This window comes from Pyrgilauda ruficollis, unplaced genomic scaffold (assembly GCF_017590135.1).
Source record: "Pyrgilauda ruficollis isolate IOZ18807 unplaced genomic scaffold, ASM1759013v1 scaffold91, whole genome shotgun sequence".
Lineage (NCBI taxonomy): Eukaryota > Metazoa > Chordata > Aves > Passeriformes > Passeridae > Pyrgilauda > Pyrgilauda ruficollis.
The window spans coordinates 1,318,782-1,340,814 of NW_024531155.1; the positions used below are offsets into that span (position 1 = coordinate 1,318,782).

Here is a 22,033-nt window from a genome sequence, read left to right on the forward strand (position 1 = left end):
ACGTAAGGAAATACAAGGGGCCACATACAAGAAAGCAGATTTTAATCCACTTTCCTTGCCAAAGTAGATTGTGCTTCTTCTGTAAAAAAATATTTATAAAATAAATGAAAAAAGAAAAATATAAGCAATTGAAAAAAGAAAAATATAAGCTACACTTAAAAACCATGCCTTGGCTGACATATGTTCTGTAAAAGGGTTTGTTCCACAACAGGGCCCTCAGTGCTAATGAAGACCTGACAACACTATCATTAGTCAGAGTGCTTTAATTTCCAAGCATTAAACAGCTGTATTTTCATCTGCATTTATGCAAAGCCACGTATGTTTTGCCAGAAAAACAGAACTGCAGGTTGGGAAGGAAGAAAATCCTAAAACAAAAGTTCAAGCTATCTGGAAATAGGAAAATCCTGCAAAGACTAAATTGCAACAAAAAGGAAGAGTTAGGAGAAGGAAAGAAAAAAAAAACAAAAGCAACAAAAGACAGCAGCAGTGTTAAACTAATAAATTTGAAGCCTCCTGAAGACTCCCAGCTTAATTTCCTGCCTTTGAGGTCACAGCAGCTGAAGCTGGCTGTGGCATCCTGATGAGCACTCCAGTCCCACGGTGGGAACAGAGCAGGTAGCAACACAGCTGAACGTGCTGCTCTCTGCAGCACCAGGGATTCACTGCAGCATTCTGACTGCCAGGCCTTGCCAAGATCTTGCTTGTAAACAGTAAAACACTGGGTGGAGAGAAAACTTTTCATGTCATTAGGTATTCTCATGTTGCCTGAGTTGTTCTTGGTTAAAAATATAAAATTAATAAGCATTTTGTCAAAAGCAATCTCTGAGGATCGAACTACTTAAAGCTCTTCCAAGAACCCTCAGCTATGGTATCACAGCTTTGCTTTGCTGGTTTCTCAGAAGGAGAAATGCCAGTCTTTGAGACTTTCCGTCCAAATCTCTGTTCTAGTAATTGTAGCTATTCAGCAATCTGTTCTGGGTGACAAAAAGACAAACTTTCTACTCCAGGAGAAAGCTGACAGCTGTCTTGTTTTCTCAACTCTTAATTTTATTTTGCAGTTTTGGGAGACCCCACAGCTTGCTTTATCATTTTGTGTAGTTACAAATGAAGACTGTATGTCTTTAAAAAAAAAAAAAAAGCAAAACAGTTGCTACTTTAGTGACTTTGCTTTTACATCAGACATCTGGTCCAAATGCATTTGACAAGTAATATTAGGACATTTCCTGCATTACAATATTCAGCTAACATTAGATTTTATTTGCGGATGCTCTGATAAGCTGCCATTCTGATTAAACTGACATTTGCCAAGGTCAATTTCAGAATTTAGTACTAATTGTATGCACATTAGTGAGGCAGTTCTTGTAAGCAGATTTGGTGGAGGAGCAGTCACAGTGACAGTGTGTATTAACTCACAGACATTTACACTGACCAGAGTTCAAATTACCTGTACCAAAGCCACAGTCACCATCCTACTGAGTAGGTTAAAACTTGGAAGTCTGGTCTTTCAAATCAGAAGGAACATCTGTGTCTGGTTAATTTTGAAGAAAGAAAACACACACAGAATACGACAGAAACATATCTTTCTTGACAACTTTTATCCCTCTACTGCAGTTTCTTTTTCTGACACGTGGTGAGGCTAGACAAGGAAAGCCCTGCTGTTCGACCATTCTCTTCTTCCACCTCCTCACTTCAATTCCTCTCCCCCAGCTCGGCTCTGGTAGGGAATTTTAGAACTGAATTCTGCAAAGCCAAAATAAAGGAAGTTTTATTCTGCTTGCCAAGCAAACTGACAGTTGCTTTTGCTATTTTGGGGAACCATCCTATAATTGTGCCCACCTGTTGTAGCAATGCTATTTTTAAAGTCACACCCAAGTGCACACATGGCTGCACAGCAAAATTTCTCAGGGATGACACTCTGCTCCCTCACCCCCAGCCTGCAGAGGTGCAGAAATCCTGCTATGGGAACCATACAGGAGCAAGGATTTTTGTAACTTGGTTCTGCATATTAACTCTGAAGGGACGCAGCAATTTTGCCCTCCCTTACACCCCAGCTCAGCTTCCCATTTGCCTTTTCCACTCCTCCCCCTCCTCTCCCCTTCTCCCAGATGCCTGGCACTGTTGACGTTATCCTCCACCAGGCCTGGTTCTGTGGGAGCCTGCAGTAGGTGTGTTGCCTTTCACAGCCTCACTGAGAGCAAAAAGCAGAGGAGATCAAAGACAAGTATGAAAATAATCATGTTAAAGTCATAGGCAGAGAGTCCACACCAAGAGCAAAAGCAGCATGACACACCTACCACTCTCCCCAGAGCCTGGGGACCTGGCCTGTTCTTGTGGCAAAAAGCAGCTGTACATGCAGGTAAAATGTTTCCAGCCAGCAACAAGCTTGCTGAAGCAGACACACACTTTGAATTCATGGTTATCATTGAAAGGAACATCACAGTTTTCAGCTGTGAAAATTCAACTGTTATGACACTGTATTTGTCTGCATCACCAAAAAGCCAGCTGGTTGCCCCCAGTTTGGCTGGAACACTGGCACCATCAGCTTTGTAAAGCCAGCTCTCTGAAGAAGAGAAGATTAACAGAGGAAAACCATTCAGCCCTTTTTATCTATGTTTTATTGGTAATTGCAAAAAAATGGGGGATAGCCATCTACAGAAACACAGCACCTTCAACCACTTCCACATGTTAAACATGAAAATAAAGTTAATTTCTCTTTTGCCTACTTTGTAACATATTATAAAGTCAGAATCTAGCAGGTCAACGGGGCAAACACACAGTAGAGGCAAACACAAATCTGCATCAGAATGGAGGAGAGCTGGTATTCACTAGCACTTTAAGAAAATTAAATATTCAGTTTCTTCATCTTCCTTCCTTCCCCTTTAGCTAAGGCAAAAGAACTAAACCTCCTCCCCTAAAGCCACATTAGAGGTGTGACTTATTATTATTATTTTTAATAGTAGTGGCAATTTCGGCACCTCTTCATCCTCCCTGTTCCGTATTCCATTCCTTTTGTTTTGCTGTTAGAGCAAACAGGATCCAGGCCTTTTCTTCCCCTAAAATTCTGGATGATAGCTTTCATCTGGTCCCATTGCCATAACTGAGGACAGAGGCAGGCAGCAGAGACTGTATTTCCACAGAAACGCAAGGAATAAGAGACTGGAAGGAAGTGTCTCAGGAGGGACACATTCTCCAGCAAACCCTGACAGGCCATTTGTGGCATTTTCAGAGGGATGAGAAACATTGTGTCAGGCTTTTTCCTCCCAGCCTCTGTGTATGCAGTAGACCTAATTATTTAGCAAGTCTTGATCATACTTAAGGACAATCCAAACAATCTAAACCAAAAAATAAAACTGAGGAGAAGCTGCAGATTCAGCCAAGCAAGCACACCAGTTCAGCTAAGTTCAGCTAAGCCAATTTTTAAGAGGCATCAAATTCAGACCTTGCTCTACTTAATTAAAAGCTTTGCTTTGCCTTGCCAAGGGAGAAATCTGACAGCCATTAACTACCCTGCTCCAGAAATAATTCTGCACACAACAGACCCAGGGAGCAGCAGCAGTGAGCTACTTTAACCCATCTTGGGGAGATATTTCTTCCTGGCACTCAAAGTGCAAGGTTGCATTCCCACCCCCAGCAACAAGCCTCTACTTTCTCCTCTCATGTCCCTCCACCTCCACTCCTTCACAGATGTCCTCCACAGGGCTGTGTTGGTACAGATGTTCCTGCAGCCAGAATGAAAGCCCCTGTGCTGCCCTGATCAGCCTGAAAGATAACACAGCAGGGAGGGGAAAAGTGCCTGTGATCTGGTTCAGCACAAGGGAACTGTGGGTTTGCACAACACATGCAGCAGGAGCAGCCCGTGCCCCCCACCACGGAGTGCAGCTCCATCAGCTCAGCCTGCTGCTTCCAGGCTGAAAGTGTCACAGTGTCACAGGAAGGCCACCTTCCTCACCTCCAGCCTGCGTCCCCCTGCTGTTGTGACCCCATCTGGTTCCACGTGAGCAAGCTGAGGGCACTGAGCTTGCCTAGTTAACTGTGCCAAAAAGCAGTTTTCTGTGAGTTTAGTTTTCTTGGATCAGACAGGCCCCCCCCGTGCCTGTGCAGAGCCTCCTGGCCAGGTCAGGCATGAGCATGGTGCTATCACGTCACACCCTCGTGCCTGCCAGGTTCCCCTCCGTGTGCAGGGCCACTGGGAGATTCCCTCTCTGAGACTGCTGATAGTTTTCTGCTGCCTCTCACTGTTTACAACCTGTTCCTACCCAGGTTGGCTAACAGGAAAATCTCACTTGGATTCAGGTGTAGTTTTGTAGCTGGCAGACACACCACAGAGTGCCAGTTCTCATGCTTTCCAAGCTTATCTTCACAGGCTAAACAGTGAGGATGGAATAAGGTGTCAAGGTAGAAAATCCATTCCTGCCTCTGGCACTGTGGAAACTGAGATGTATCCACAGCACTGATTTCCCAACAAAGAGCATTACCTTACTTTATATATTTGAGAATTTACCACTAATCCATTCCTCAAACCTTACACAACACTGAAACAAATCACACAGCAATCAGCAGAAGAATGAAGGGATAGTTGCCATCTCATGCATGGGTCATACCCTTCAGATCTCCAGTAACTGGTTCTGCACAAAACAGTTAAACAGAGACCAGGCTGTCAAGCAGAGCCAGAGCTTCAAGACGTATCTTGCACACAAAACATGTATCATATACAGTATAATCTGAGTTTCCAATTCTGCTTTGTCAAGAGAAAGCACATGTCTAAGCCTTCTGGGAAACACAAAGCTTGATATCTGCTCGAGTCCATAGATTGTTGTAAATGGTGACTCATGCATGAATTCCCACTACCCATTAATCTCAAAGTGTAAGCACTTATGTGACAATAATGGTGTTTTAATGTCCTGGCAAAAATGGGAAAAAAATGGTTAGTAGAATTTGGGAGTGACTGTCACAAAATGAAGACCATGTTTGGAGGACACTAAGAACAAGAAAGGGACAGGAAAAGAGAAGTCAGAAGTTATGGAGCACAGCTCTCCAAGCCAAATGGAACCTCAGCTACCCCCTGTTTCCAAAAGCTGTTTTCTCACTCAGCTCCATGCAATAGGCCTCAAAACAATCTGTGGCTGACTAAACACAAACCCCTCCTACATTACATACCCAGCCAAAAACGTACATTTTAGTTAGACATTTTTTGAAAGTTTTATTCTGTCTTACATAACTCATTGAAGTGAACACAGAATATGGACAGAGTCCCCAGCTGTACATGGGGAGGTTTAGGTTGGATGTTAGGAAGAATTCCTCCACAGGAAGGTTGATCAGATGTAGGAATGGGCTGCTCAGGGAGGTGGTGGAGTCACCATCCCTGAAGGTGTTTAAGGAAAGACTGGATGTGGCACTCAGTGCCATGGTCTGGTTGACATGATCGTGTCTGGTCAAAGGCTGGACTCAGTCATCTCAGAGGTCTTTTCCAACCTAAGTGATTCTGTGAAGTGACAGGATATTTACAATACCTAGTTTTAAATGTGACATGAATGGTCCATATGACAATGTTCTCAAACTCAGCAGCTGTTTTCAATACTAAAGCAAAATGAGTTAGAACACATATTCTGGCATTACAGTAAGAGCCCAGCTGTTGCCCAGTCAGATAGAAAGAGAGGTGTTTCAGGAATCTTCATTTTCAGTCTTTTGGAATACTGAATGCAAGCAATCAACCCAGACATATGCACACAACTAGCAGTAGAAGTACATGACTATTTTATTATCCCTCTTGTACTTAACATGAAATTGTTGAGACTTTTATTTTTATTTTAAATCTTTTCAGAGCTGTTTTTCCAGAGACTAGTTCCTTTGTTCAAGCTGCTGCACATTATGGGTATCGCATCTGCGATGATTTCCAAGTTAATACTAACACAGCAAAGGGAAGTATTTAACATCAAGATATGCACTGTGCATTGCAGATCCAAGACAAATGCAATTTCCATCCGCAGCAAAACAATCTTGCAACAACCTCATTTCCATGATGGTTCTGTGTATCCTGGCCACTCTACAGACAGCTGCAGAGCTTATGAAATGGCTAACACTGATGGACTTCCCATACTTAAACCAGGGAAGTCCACCCATGCCTGCAGTGCATTTCTGCAGCTGTCCCTGTACACCCTCACAAACAGCTGGAGACTAGTGATGACACATCCAAGCACAGTTCACCTCAGTCCCTGGAAGTATTCCCTGATAATAAACTTGCATGAGTGAAATTAAGCACAGAGTTATCAAAAAGAGGTTTGGCCCTTGAAGAGGAGACTGGACAGAGAATGAGTGGCACCTTAAGAAAAGAAGTGATGCAGTTGGGAACAGGTAAGCAAACTGTGTTTGCAGAATGGCTGGCAGTAGAATTTCACATACAATCAAACAGTGCTATCAAAATTCAAATTGAGAGGATTATAACCTGCTGTCTAAACTCAAAATCTTTTTAAAAGGCAATAATTGTGAGAGACAGTATAAAAAGTATTATTTTCTGTAGGATGAAGAAACTGAAGTGATAAAGTGAAATAATAAGTTGAAAATACTACTACTACTAATACTAGTGGTATTAGTACTTCTGTGTGTCAGAATGGTTTTCAAGTACAGACAATGCAAATAAATCCTTATGTTAGCCTGCAATGCTTCATACAAAATCACAGATTTGCACGGTTGAGTAAACAACAAATTAACTGAGGGGTAGTGGGTACCAACATTGCCAGATGATACCAGGCCCAGCAGCCTGAGAGACATACTAAGACTACCTCTGTGTAGTGATCTACACAAGTGAAGCATTCACCCCTGTAAAAGGGAGAGCGGCTAATTAATGCTTACATCCAGATAAACTGCAGAGGAAGAATCTGACATGTGCAAACAGCCACTTTTGCTTATTTAAGCCGATGAGTCACATAATTAATTGCCACACTTTGCATTGTTCAGATAAGGTGTAAAGGTACAAACAAGGAAGAACCTACCAGGACTTTCCACCCGCTTGTAGTGGTAGGGATTGATGCAAACCTCCTTCTGTTTTGAACCAAAGGGGAACTCACAGCACTCCAGAGGTTTCAGTTCGTGATGGCTCTGCAGGTCCGGCCAGCGCCACACTCTGCAGTAAATGACGTGCGGGAGCCCTTTCCGGTGCGACACCTGCAGCCGGCCATCCAAGGAACGAGGAATTGTGACACAGTTGCTGGGCTGACCAGGACAGCTTAGTGCTTTTTCCAGCTCCTCCATAGCACCTTTTTTCTTCTTCAGTTTTTTCACTAATGCATCAACAGCTTTCTCTGCCCACTTCTCTTCTTCATCCCCTTGCTTCCACCCCAACAGCCTCTTCACTGCTGGGCTGGTGAAGGAGAATAAACTTGTTACATTCATGGTGACCCTGCTGTGATGATACCACAGAACCAAGCAGGAATGACTGCCCTGTTCTTCCACCACCACCAGGGTACAGCAGATTGAGGCAGCAGTCAAAAGCAGCCTGGATCAAACAGCTCTGGTCCTTTCTCTTTTTCAATCCTCCAGCGCCAGGAAGGCAGCGCTGACATCCCCCCTTGATGGTCACAACCTTCTCATTATTCTAAATCCTTCTGGTTGACAACCTAAAGGAGAGTATTAGAAAGAGAAAAAAAAAAAAAAGGATTTTACCTTTCAAGTTAACATACAGCAGTTAAAAATATCCCCCACCTCAACCCAGAAGAGTGGTGTGGTCAAAACACAACCAACAAAAAAACAACAAATGCCGACAACCTCCAGGACTGGACTCAAGGCACATCTGATGAAAATTTAAGCAGCAGGACCTGCTGCTGAGCCCAGTACATCTCTATATTAGAAATGTTAAATCTAGCCTAAAACAGTCCCTCAATTTAAATTTTTCACTATTAAGTGTGAGTACAATCTGCCTGTCAGATGTTGCAACCTTAACCAGCAAAACATCCCAAAGAAACAGTGCAGGATCACCAGTGCTTTTTTTATTATTTATTTCAGAGAGCAGCTGGAAGCAATATTCCTCAACAGCAATGTGCTGCCCAGCTCTCTCCAAAACTGCCAGGCCTGAAGTTCAAAAATCACTGCACTAGATCTGAGCATAACTTAATCTGGGAAAAAAAACCAAACCAAACCAGTTCAGTTTTACCTACTGTGAGGAACAAATCAAAAAACAAACAAAACAAAACAAAAAAGAAAGAAAAAAGTGAAACTGGAAAGAAATATCTTATTCCTCACTCACTTACATGAGAAAGAAAACTGCATCTGCCCACCCCACCCAAGAGCCCTCTGAGCTCCTGAGCTGCCCGTAAGGGAAAGCTATCACGAACTTCACTGATTATCCACTGACCCTTCGTGCTGCAATGTCTGCCTGATATACTCAAGGACTCATGAAGGAGTGGGAAGGACAAGGAAGTCCAGATAAGAGGATTTTAGACAGCACAGTAGTCCTCAAGCTGGGAGACAAGGAATGGGACTGAAGAGATGGGTCAAGAAGGGGAGGAATGCCACATCTGAAGGAGTCCCAACAGTGAGCATCAGGTTTTGTCCTTGTCCAGGCTGGGAGCAGGCAAAAGGCTCTGGCAAGGGAAACAGAAGAGACCCAGGACTGGCAGCAGTGGGGAAATGAGACAAAGAGCACCACACCACTGATTTTCAAATAGACAGACAAGACAGGAAACATATCCTGGACTGGATACCAACAGGTTGCAGAGGAAGGGGGAAGGGGAAAAGGATATGAATGTTTTTGTTGCCATCAGAACAACACAAAAAACACCCAACCAACCAGCAATCTATACACACAGCGAATAGAAGGTGTCAGCACACCCACGTCACACAGGATTTCACAGCTGTACCAAGAAAAGATTGTAGACCTTAAAACTGCAAATGCCATGGCACACTTACCCTCTTGACTGTCATACACTACAGTGGTTTCATAGTATACCACTATATTTGAAGAATTTTAAGCTGAAAACCATCTACTTGATCCAAATTAACTTGTCACTAGAACAGTTACCTAATTGCAGAGGTTCAGTTTTATTAGGCTGACTGCAGAAACTACATTTATGTGAATAATGATTACAGACTAAGACACAGGCCACATCTACCTACACTTCAAACTGGTACATCCCATTTCTTTTATGCTAAGAACAGTATTTGAAATAATGTCAATGCAAGGGAAGATTTGCATGAGCCTGGGGCAAATTTAAGAATTTGTTTTGTTACATGGGCATGTGCTATACTGTTAAATGAACTGAAACTCCATTACTGTCACTGACTGTACTCCAGGTATACTTTATCCTTACATGCACTGTAAAGTGCTCTATTAAAATGCTGTGCTAATTTAAGAACTGAATTACCAGAATCCCAGTGCATGTGCTTTAAATGTTTCTTACTGAGTTATTCCCACTTCATATATAGTCTGTATCTCAATCAATATTCTAAGTATCTTTTTTCAAACAAAATATACAAGTTCCACGCACAAAAGTTACAAGTTCCAGTAGTTTATCAAGTAAAGCTTTCTCCTTCCCTTCCATTTGAATTAAACAAAAGACATTTAAAAGACTTGAGTTGAGGCTCTAATAAAGGAGGAAGTACAAAGTCTACATTTCGACCCGAGCTTCATTCAACATTGACAGTGTTTGCAGATGTGGTTTTACCTAGGTCTGACCCATTTTTCCCCCAGCTACTTGCTGTGAAAAAGGAAAAGTCCTGTCTGTTAAGGCTGTATGTTCATACCAGTGCCTGAAAATACAGCCCTAACACGGGTTAGGACACGGGCTCTGCACAGACTGAGACGACACTCAGATGCAGCCCCAAGCAGTCAGACCAAAGGAACAGATTCTCTGAAGTTTTTGGATCAAATCCTGCAGCACACACATATTCCACTCCCACAATCATGCACTCCAAAACAAGTTTCACCCTCACCATCAAAGCTATGGTGGCATCTCTGTGGCAACAGCTGCTGGGAGCAGGAGGAACAGCATTAGGCACAGTGCTTGGAGGTGAGCTTGGAAATAACTCAGCAGGACCCAGCTGGGCACCAGCCTCCAGCCAGGGATTCCTGCTGCAGTGCTGCCTCCAAAACAAAGGCGAAGCACACCCCAAGCCCTGAACAAGCAGCAAGATAAGGGAAGGGGGACAAAACTCACAGGCTGCTGTACACTAGTTTCTCTAAGCTCCAAAACCAATATTAAGCTTAAATAAACCCAAAAAACAAACAAACAGACAAAGAAAAAAACAACAGCAAAACCAAACAAATAAAACCCAAACCACAATGTATGTGGAGATTTTTGTTTCCAAGAAGCAGAGAGGTTGTCTGCAGGGTTGAGCCCTTGCCAGTACATTCCATTTCCCTTTCTGCCACTCTTGGTTTCTGCACTGCATCATTTCCTGTATTACTTCTGCACAAAGTGGTCTTATCAGCTGGAAGTGCAAAATAAAGATTAAACCACGAGTCAGCAGATGACACAGTCTGCGTGTTTCTTCCCCAAATCCACGTGCCCTTCTGGGAAAGTGGGAGTTAGTATTTCCAGCAGTTAAGTGACCAACAGCCCTGGAAGGGTCTGTTGATTCATGAGGCAGGGATGAAACAGAAACCTGGGCCAAACAACCGAACACTCTCCAAAAGGCATCTGGCATCAGTTTAAAGGAAATGGAGTTGTTACCCACTTATCAGACGCTCTCTACACATCCAAGCCCATGCACTTTTTACTATGTGCTCTGTCTGCTGATGGATGTGTCGGAATCAACAAACTCCTTTCAAATCCTGATGTTGTTTTATTTGTCTTCCTTCACTGCTGTTGTCTTTTTTGTAATCTTTGGATTAACACACAAACCTGTACGCAGCCTATAAAAAAATGAGAGTTATATTTATATATATATATATATCTGTTCAGCCAGCCTTGTATTTAAACAAACATATTTAGGAAAATGCCTAAGACTGAAGTCCTATTTTTCTAGCCCTCAAAGAAAAAATAGTTACTCCATCAGCAACATGAAGCAGACATTAAAATATTCAATGAGAGTGCTTTCAAATTCCCACAGGAGATCCCATAGGAAACTGTCCCACTTTGCATAAATGACTGTTTTTGATGGGTGGAGAAAGGGTTTGGACAATTAGATGATCCACTCCCAGAGGGGTGGATGGGGGAGGAAAACAACTTCTAACCCAAGTTTCAGGCAAACAAGAAATAACTCTAACTCTTCTACTAATTTCATTATTTGTATTACAGGCTCAGTGATGCAGGCAAAAAGGATCCTATTAAATATTTTTAATATATACTTAGCACAGTTAGACATAAAAATGGGCAGGAACCACAGTGAGGATAATTGTTTATAGTGAAAACTGTCTAGTCTATGACTACATTTTAAAAATTTAATTTATCTTAGTCAACGTACCTCTTCCCAGCATCCACTACTTAGTAACACTATAAAGAAATAACAAGCAGAGAGATTTTAATTTGTTTCTTTAAAAATATTTACCCTCTCTGAGAGACATATATTTTCAGCAACTCATGTAATCAGTACGATATTTAGACCTTTTTTAAAAAAGAAACAAACCCAAACAGATTTTGACATAGAAGGCAGGGAGCTGTCTCTTTATTCCAGCAGGAATAAATACAGTTTCCATGTATTACTAAAAGGCATGAAGTCTAAGCAGCTGCAATGCTAGAATGTGTAACAACATATTGTGCACTAACTTAATCTAGCTCCCTATTCTTGGAGCAAGTAGCAAAAAGTTTCAATTTCTTTTTTCAAGCAATGTGATTTGTGAAACAGAAAGTCTGGAGTCTTCAGCTGAATTACTCTTCTTTTAGTCAACAAATTCTTTCTTTGCACCTTCTTATGGCAGAAGATCAGATCTTGCTCAGCTTGAAAAAATGCACTAAACCTGGTAGAAACCTCAGTAACATTACAACACACATGCAAAAAGAAAGCACGTTTCACATCAGAGTGCTGTAGAACTCATTAGAGAGCTTGTACAGAACCTGACTTGGCTTCCTTCACAGGTTTGGAAAACGACAAGAAGAAAAAGAAAAAAAATTAACTCTTTTATGTTCTCTTGGCATGGTAGAAATAATTAAAAAAAACCACTGAAATATGTGATCCTGTGTTCTGATATACAACATATCATTCAAGGAAAGAGGAACACACTGGTGTTGAAAATACCTCATCATACCTAACAGAGCAGGCAGGGTTTTTCCTGACACTGTACTGGACTCCCTTCCTTACTTGGACCTAGCAAGGGCCAGGAGGATGGGTATCTGCAGCATGTTCTGTGAAGTAACCTCTGTTACAGCCCAAAATACCCATTCTGTCAGAACTCCTCTTGGGCCATCCGTCGAGCTATTTGGCTGAGGGACTGCCCTTCCAAGAAAATCTCCCATGTATCACTGTACAGCTCATGGGGAAAATCCTGTCAGACACCCACAAGCACCCTTTAGTTCAGCAGACTCGTGGAGACCAAAATGAAACTGTAGGGGCAATGTAGGATTTACCAGTGGAAGGGAAGAGGGCAACAAAAACCCAAAAAGCCCATTACCCTGTTAGTCCAGAGCATGAAGTGATAACCTTACATTATCAGGATCTGCCAGCTCCTCCCCAGTGCTCCCCAAAGTTCAAACCAAGAACGCAGCGTTCGGCCAGTTTCTACAGTGAACTGCAGCTTCTCCTCTGCCCGCCTCCCCACTTGGCTTCTGGCAGACAAGGCACTGCTCCTTGCCCTTGAAGTCTCAACTATCATGATAGCAGAAGTAAGAAAACAGCAAATTCTTACAGGTTTTCTGGATTTGAAGGCACCAGATTTGTCCGATTTATGGTAATTTCACTGTTGCTTCTCCAAAAAAAATATCCGCTTTCCATACACATTAGATACCAAATCCTGTGTTAAAATATAACTCAGAGAAGTATTTCTAAGCACAGAAGTCTTTCTAAGCAAGTATATCATTGTGAGAAAAGAACATGGCAAAGGTTCTTTCTGAGTTTTAACAGACATGCATCAACAATTGGATCTGCCCTTGTCCTGGTTTAGAAAAATTCTTCCCAATACCTTTGCAACTGTTTTGACCTACTGAAAACCATACTCCTGAAAACAAATTTAAACACCATATCCTTCATATGTTTTATCTCCACCATGTTTACAAAAAACACTAACACAATACAGCCTCTTAAGTGATCACCAGATCCTCAAACCCTGCCTTTTTCACCAGAGATGAGAAACACACTGCTGAATTTTACTCATTCCTGCATTCAGATGCATGTGCGATTCCACAGTCACAAAACACCAGCTCCTCCTTTACCGCCTGCTGGTCTCCTTGCCGTGCTTATTTTATACTTATTTTATATCGCCAAGACTACAGGAAAAAACTAAAACCAAGTTTGCCAAGATAGTTGTTCAGGAAGCTGGGTAAGCCTGGTGCACAGCAGGGCTAGTACAAGTAGGATAGATCAAAACATCCACCCAGGTGCGCATAAATCCCTTCTGGTGTCGGCGAGCAGTTGGACTGAATCGGATGCGCTTTCAAAGATTATCTCTAAAACCGCAGCCTAGTACTTCAACCAAGGTCAGGAAGGAACTGTAACTTGATGATTCAGTCAAAACTCTGGCACAGATGGGATTGTAAAATATGAACTTCACTAAAATAACCTATATGATGAATACAAGGCTGCGAATCACAAAACTTGCCAGAATAGTGCTCATAAGGTGTTGGGTTTTTTTTTCCTCAATGCTATGCAGGAAGAGACTCTTCATTCTTCACTGTCTCCAAGCTAAAGGCCTCTTAAAGAAATCCTCAGTCTATGACAAGACATTCAGAAGAAAAACATATCCAAAGAAATAGTTGTCAAGAGACATTATGAATTACCAGCTATCAGAGTGGGATTTCATTGTGCATCTTTGGGGCAGGTTTATCCATTTCATTTGTGCTGTGTTGTACTTAAACTCCACACATTGCCCCACCAGGACACTAAGAGCACTCAGGAGTACAGGAGCAGCCAAGGATCTCAGCATTGTTAGATGACACAGGCCAAGTCCTGAAAAATGCAGGAGAAACTCTAAGACCAGTCTGCAGCACTGGCCATGGCTTTGTGAACACTCACCTATCAAAGTAAGTTAGGCGACCTTTTCTAAAAGGTGAAAAATCTGGGGAAAACAGATTTTTTTTTTTCCTTTCATCATAAAACTCCTGTGTAACTCCCTTTTTCCACAAAGACCATTCCCTTTCCTGACTTTTTGAACTGTCTTTAGAAAACAGGTGTTGTTTACAACAATAACAAACACACATCTGTGTGGGTGTGTTAATACACACAAAGGCAGGATAACTGAAACCTCTTCCTATATTTAGATCTGTCTGGTCAGCTCTAATTGCATAATTTAATCAAAACCCTCTCCAAGGGAAACACATCCATATTCATCACAGGCATCAAAGGAAACATCTTTACAAACTATATCCTTTTACAAACCAACACATGGTCCCACATCACTTGTCCAATTGTTGAATTCCTCCTTTGGGAAGGGCACGGAATTTTATTTCTTTTTATCAGCTGAAAAAAGCATTTCCCTCCAATTCATCAGCACAGGGTGGGAGGAACTTCCTTCACAGGTGAGATGCGAAAAATTTACTGACATGCCACTTTCAGGGTTTTTTTTAGGCAGTTAAAACATACATCTGCAGCATAAAGGAAAACCTTTAAATCAGAAAAGAAAGAAAAATGCCCATCACCACTCAGGCATCAAAATTTTTGAGTGAAGCTCATAAAATGCAAGATGTGTTTTCTCTTCAGAGAACAGGACAGTCTAGCACAGACTGCATGAATTTAAAAAGGGGTCTGTCAGCCCCAGGCAGAGCAGTGCTCCAACAGGGTCCATTTTAAGGAGGGGAACCCCATCAAATGCACTCCAGTTAGGCTCAGCTGAGGCAAGTCACTGCTCCTACAAATGATTCATTTCACCGAGAGCCTGCACCAATACAGTTACATCAGCTGCATTAAACCACTTCTAAAGACTATGACCCGGACCTCATTTATCAGAGATTAAGTAAAGATGTTAAATTACAACTCAAAATCCCCAGCTTTAAAGCAGAATCCTTCACCAAATCAAAAGATGACAAAAACTGAGAAGAAAAATTACTTATTCACTAATAACAGAGTTACTGGGTCAAGCCTCAGCAAAGCAGAACAAACTGATGAAAATTAAACCAAAAAAAGTAATGCTGTTAAATTAAATAAATCTTTCCACAAATTAGTCTTCCACCCACCATTTATGCACCTTAAATAAGAACAGTCAGTTTGCCAGTGCTGAAGACATTTTAATGCATTTCATGAGATGCATGCTTTACTTTTTTAAAGGATTCCTCCAGCTTTCCTCATTTTAAAGGATTCTTCCAGCTTTCCTGGTTTTTGCCTTATCTGTAAAAACTAAAGAGCTATTTTTTGCCTTTAAACAACTTTTAAAACACTGTACCTTCATGTCTTTAAAATGTCCATGTTGAATTTCATCAAGCACCCTGCAATTCACAACTACCACTCTGAACAGAGAAAGTGTTAAAAGATGACAAAGCTTTCCAAGCCAAGTTTATACAACTCAGACACAAACACCAATATTTGCCAGACTTCCATGGTTCAATGAAATATTATTTAATTACAGCATGCCACGAGTGACCCACAGAAAACCAGGACTGGACTTCAGATGACACAAAGCCCAGTGGGCTCCAGGTCCTCAGACACTGAGGAGCAGCTGCACAACCCCATCAAAGCCATACTCCCTGGCAGTTCCTTGGTTCCTTATCAAGCCATCCTAAGTCACAGACCCTTTAAAAATGGAAGATCACAGTGTTTATAGATGCCCCTTCAGCTTCCACACGAGACAATTAAGCTCTTTAAAGTATACGATTTACAGGCAAATACAAACCAGGGATCCTCTTGAGACCAAGTCAAGGACACTTTGGGTAAACAAAGTTCAAAATACACCCACAAACACACAGAAAGGGTTGATTGCAGCCTTTACCTGCAGCTGAGGTACAACTCTGAGCATGTCTACCCCAAAAACAGACCCAGAAATCACAGACACCTTTCCCCTCCCAAAAGGGCAAAACAAGGGTGCAGACATTCATGAGGAGTCAGAAAGATCCAAAAAACTGTGGGATGAGGCAAAAGCAGCTGTCAGAGCCCTGTGCCAGAACATCTGCAGAATCTCACGTCAAACTGTTTTCTCATATTCCTGAGATCAAGGCTTTGGAGCGTTCTGTACAAAGGCTTCAACCCACAGATAGGAACTGATAGTTAATACAGCAGTTGGGAACAGCATAGCCTGAAAGGAAGTGGGAGATATCCTCCTACACTGCTTACTGGGAATACAGAGGTTTTATAACAAGAGAAAAGGGCTGTAATCTGTCTGACTCCCTGGTTATCTGTAAGCTTTTCATGACTTTTGGAAGAGGAACCAAGCCACATAAAGAATTACTCAGTACCCTTCCCTTATCTGCAAGCTTTTCTTCTTAACAGAGCTTGTATGACTGCATATGGCAATAAGACAACCTATTAATCACTCCAGCATAATTTTTTGAGACCAGTTTGAAGTTTCAAAAGTCAGGTTTTGCAAAGTTGCAAGTCTCTTACAGCTGAGACACCAAAACACAGCATTTTCCAAACACCCCGTGCTCTGCAAGGTCAGCAGCAGGCTAGCTTAAAACAGCCATAACACTTCCAAATTTTCCACTGCTGCCTGCTACTGCACAAACAGTCACAGCTGGCCTGGTACTGAAGATGGACAGAAGAACTCCCAGTTCCAAAGTCGCTTGCCAAGACTACTTACTTCTAGGCTACATGCTAGGGCAAGGAAAGAACACACAAAGATTTCAGACTCCTTGTCTTTTAGCTATTCCATAGATGTCTTTAATTCTGGGGCTGAAACCAGCACTCCCCAGCTCCCAAGATAAGACGTCTTTAGACTCAAACAACCCTGACTTCTGGCTGGCCTGGAAGACAGAGTCCTCATGTCCCAAATCAGTGAAAGCAAGAAAGTAGGCAAAGGTGTGATGGAAAAAATCAGGAATATCAGACGAGCCAAAGCAGCCTGCCACCAGCACTGCCACTTCTCAACTGCTCTCTGCTCAAACCACAGGAGATGCATTGGATCTGTCCATGAGCAAGAGTCATTCCTGATAAACTGGTGGGGAGAAGGGCAAGGGGAACAGATATCCAGCCAACTGCAGTAAATAGCCCTGGAGCATTTATGCCAGTTACACTGATGCTTTCTGCAAAGAAGCCTCTAGCCAAGCCAGAGATAAAAATGAGAAAGATGTTACAGTCAGATTCCCATGTTCTGGAGAGTTCCCCAGCACAGCAGAAGGCTACAAGGGAATTCAGTGAGTACCTCGTTCCAGCACTAGGAAAAGTAGTAGCTCCTGCTACTACGGAAATACCTACAGTTTGTATTTTAAATCTGTAGATAGTCTAATTCCTTAAAGTTAAGAAATATACCACAAAGATGCAAGGAACAAAAATGAGTAAGGGCTTTTACACATATTTATCATATAGCACCAGAACAACTGCTTTCTAAATTTCTTTTGAGAAAAGTGGATCAAAAGCCAAAAATTTGAAAGTGATTTATGCAGTGGTGCAGAACCCAGGAAAGCTACAAGCACTGCACTGGCCCACAGCACAGACCAGCTACAGGTGTCCTAAATGTCATCACTGGCAGCGATTTCTGGTAACACCAATCTGCCTTTACAGAAGGGTTTTTAGTGGATTTAGTATTTGCCTTTTCTCTGATTTCTTAATAATGCTGCTAACCGTACCCAGTTTGCCAATTGTTTCAAGTTATTTCATCCTCTAAAGAGGAAAATAAAGTTTCTTCTACCAAGAAGTTAAACTTGGACATTCTTTTCCTCCTGAGGAAAAACACTTGTCCTGTCTCACACAGGACATGCACTAGATGTGTTCTGCTCATGCAGTTGCATTAAACTAGAAAAACATCTCTTAAGACAGCTTGCAGTTCATACTAGCAAAACAACACTTGACCAGGAAAGCCTGTTCAAGTGCTGCTGCTCTCCATCCGTCCTCCCTCGCCCCCCATAAAAGACCCTGCACCATTAATCACTGTCGTTTTCCTGCCAATGGAGCTACACTGGGGCTTTGTGGCTGACGTAACTGCTGGCAGTCAAGTCTCTCCCCGCTAATCACCAACATAAGTATCTGGGAAAAAAACCCTGTAAATTAGACCTTTCCTTGGCAAGCACTTTAAGGAAGTCTTCATCTGGGAGTGCTACAGCACTCCTGTGCCTGGCTGGCTACCTCCAGCAGCTGCCTTGGGCCAGCAAGGTCACAGGTCCACAAGGCAATGAGCAGCCCCAAGGGCTCGCTCCCACCCAGAGAGAAAACGTTTCCCTTTACTCCCCTGTGCCAGCCTTGCTACTGCAACATAACTTCCCCTCTACCTGCCAGTCAGTTCATCCTCCTAACCTGGCAGAACCAACATAAACCAAAAATCACCTTCTGTGGGATCAGCTCAGAGCTCCAAAGTCACCCAGGCGGCCTATGCGAAAAAATTGATGGCTGGGACTGAGAGAAACCCAGCTCTTAAGAGTTCTTTCCATCTCAGGAGCAGCCACCCTCAAATTTTAAGTGACATCCAGGTCAAAGACGAGCTCACATTCAGACACGAGTACTTCAGCTGATTTGCAAAACGTGCTCTCATCCCCAGAGCAAGGAGCCCTGCCTTGGCTGGTTCTGAATAACCAAACACTCCAGCAAGAAATTCAACCCCCCTCCACTGCTACTGCCTTCTGCTCTAGGAACTACACTGCAAACTTGGGGAAAAAAGAGCAATTTCATATCCATCTATCCAAAAATACCACACACTGCAGAGTTTTAACCCAAGAGCATTTGTAAAATATTTTCCACATGAAATATAATACGACACATTACAGAAACTGTAATTGCATTATCCTAAGTTTTAAGCTAATAAAGACAAAGACTTTCCTTTGGCTACTACATCCAAGAGAAAGCACTTAACACTGACACTAGCTAGCATGGATAATAAAGGGCCTGTTATTAAATATGCCAGACTGTAAAGCCAGCAGCAGGCAAAAATGCAGAACAGGCAACTGCAACAGTCAAGATGGCAACCTATATGTAAGTCAGCTGTTTCAAGACATTCAGCAAGGTCAAAATTCACATTTTCAGATTAGTATACCTCATCACCACATTTACCAGGCAATTAGCAGAACTAAGATAACGACATAACCAAAGTCTGTTCGTTCTATCTATCTATCTATCTATCTATCTATCTTCTTGGTGATAAAAGAAAAAGAAGTGTCTGACAAGAGCAAAGAACAAGAGACTTTGTGAAGGCAGGTGAAATTCTGGTCTTGAATGTTGGAGACTCATGTAAGACTTCAGTAAAGCCACTCAAGTTGGGTCTCTGTCCCTCCCATCTCCCTCTTCGCACCCTGTACAGGGAAGCAAGCACATGCTTTAGATGTGTTTGGGATTCCTGGAATACTACCACACATTTGAAATTAAGCAGTGTAATGGCATTATGCATGTAGCAATCCCTGAAGTCATCATGTACATGTTGGCAGGTCTTTTGAGGTTGAAATAAATTTCAAATCTACTTTATTCACTGTTGGGACAAAACAATAGAACAGTTGTCACACAACTGGAAAAACAAAAGTCATCCAAATATGGTCCTGGGCAACCTATATGGCCATGATTGAGCAGGGGGCTGGACCAGGTGACATCCAGAGGTTCCTTCCAATCTCACCTAATCTGTGATTCTGTGAAGTTCTCAAAACAACCACCTGACAATTAATTTGGACACACTTTAGAAAAGCAACTGGTTCAAGAAAACTGGATAGAACTCCACTTGCCTTGGCACAACTACAACAGCTACTACACTGAGGAAGGGACTGAGCTCTGCTTGCTGTGCAGAGGCAGACACACAAGAAAGCTGCTTCCTCCCCAATTTTGACCACTTCAGAGAATCCAGAAGCCTTCTGAACTGCCTCACTCCTCCTCCCTTCATGCTTGTACTCTTGAAGTTTGGCTTCATGTAAGGCTCTGTTCAATTAAAACACAAGTTCTCATCACCGTCACCTTGCTTCACATACAGGCCTGGTAAGAAGCCACTTTTCCACCTGATTTTTCACTGCGTGTGAGCTACTGGAAGATTCTGATCTACAGAGGTTCCCATCCCATGCTCATCACTATAGCACCAGATACCTTAAGCAACCATGACTAAGCCCTGTCATGTTGACATCCTGTTTGTCTCCCAGCCTATCTTCAAAGGCAGCATGGATTATTTTATTACATGTGGAATTAAGTCAACAGAAAAAAAAAATCATATTGTAGTTTGTAGTTTTACTAACCTCAATAAAGCCCTTCCTAGATTAAAATAAATCCAAACCCATCTTCCCCAAAGCATATTTCAGCCCAGAAACCATAACAATGGTAAAAATATGTTAAATTTCACACCAGAGCATTTAGGTACCAAAAGAAAGACTCTTCATCAAACAGGACTGTGTTTTATTGATGAGTCAGTTTTAGTAGCCTTTCAGGACCTGGGAGCAGAATCTACATTCCTAAGCAGGTGCTAGTGTGTGGCCTAACTTGAAAGTAAATTTCTTGCTTCATGTAAGACAGCTCGGAAACCCTTGGAAAAAAGACAACTGGCCAACAGTGAGCAAGGGTGTTCTGCCAACTATTTTGTCCTACCAAACCACTAGGAGAGTTTGTTTTACAACATCTTGGGAGGGCTAGAAAGAAAAGGACAAGGAGTTAAAAAACAATGGAGAACAAAAAAACTCAACCCATACATTTTTTGCTATTCTTCAGGATATAATTCTGGATAAATCACAGGGACACCCCAGAGAATTAAAGCATCAACTGAAAGAGCAGGAGATGACAGTTCCACACCACCTTCTATGCTCACTCTAACACATACTACCATGTTTATCTTGGCAAAATTTTGGGAGCCCTCTCTCCCCTGCCACAGAAAATATGTCCTGTTACAAGCTACATATTTTTCCCTCAACAGATCAGTTGAATTGAAGTCTTTACTAGTAAGATGCATGTAAGACAACAAGGGCACTTGATTAATTCCTCCCACGTCAATATTCAAATGAAACCTAACAGATACAAAGGTGAAATACACTGGCAGAATGAAATCAAACATGCAGCTCATTAACAGCATCTGACCAAACAGCAGATGTTTCCTCCTCCTATCACCCTTAGGAACACATTTAAGGGGAAGATACAATTTGTTGCAACATGATTCTCGAGTTATTTACTTCACCTTTAACCAAAACTGATTTTAAGCTTTTAAATGGCATTTAAGTATTTATATATAAATAGTTATTACATACACAGACCTCGATAAATTTAAAGTTTCTTCTCAACTATATATAGGTGTAGCCTACCTTTATCTGATCCAAACAATTTAACTTTCAACAGCAGTGACTATTATTTTATTTGTGCACACACCCATATAGCATACCTATCCACTTGAAGGATCCATATACACACCACTGTCAGACTAAAACATCTTCAAGAGTCTCATGCCCTGGTTTCAACATGCTACACCAGACAGAATGCTGGTATCATTTTCAATGCCTTAAAATGCTTGAAATCACAAGTCTGAAATTATTTACAAGAAAAATATCTCTAATTTAATCTTTCGTGTCAACACAGAAGAATGAGATACCAGTTTGCAGTGCTGAACAAAGTGAGAAAGAAAACCAAGTAAAGGGATCATCAACTATAGTCACTGCATGCACCAATCAATCTGAACACACACGATTCTCTGAACTCACGGGAAACTTCTCAACCTGCTACAGAAGTGTCAAGTGTGTGCATGTATGCTTTTTTTGCTTTCATCTAATTAGACATGTCCTTAAACATGTACAGCAGTCTTGCCACCTCTGTAGAAGAAACTCTGTAATGCTGCAAACTCTGAAATCCAAGTTCTACTCGGGGATGAAATCTGCATTGAGACAAAATCTATATTTTCAGCTTCCCCTCAAACAAGTTCCAAGTA

At 41.9% G+C, this 22,033-nt stretch overlaps 1 protein-coding gene across 7 annotated transcripts in view; it reads right to left on the reverse strand.

The window, feature by feature from the left end:
* The window catches only part of SMAD1 (SMAD family member 1), a 44,489-nt gene that overhangs the window by 16,483 nt on the left and 5,973 nt on the right, over positions 1-22,033 (reverse strand). For 5 of the 7 annotated variants that reach the window (XM_041489264.1, XM_041489267.1, XM_041489265.1 and 2 more), the window contains one exon: positions 6,990-7,613. In XM_041489264.1, coding sequence (XP_041345198.1) covers positions 6,990-7,389 — 400 coding nt within the window. In that variant the 5' untranslated portion in view covers positions 7,390-7,613. Of the gene's footprint in view, positions 1-6,989; positions 7,614-8,347; positions 8,368-10,664; positions 10,684-22,033 lie in introns of those variants that run through there. The other 2 variants (XM_041489269.1, XM_041489268.1) reach the window with 2 other exon arrangements.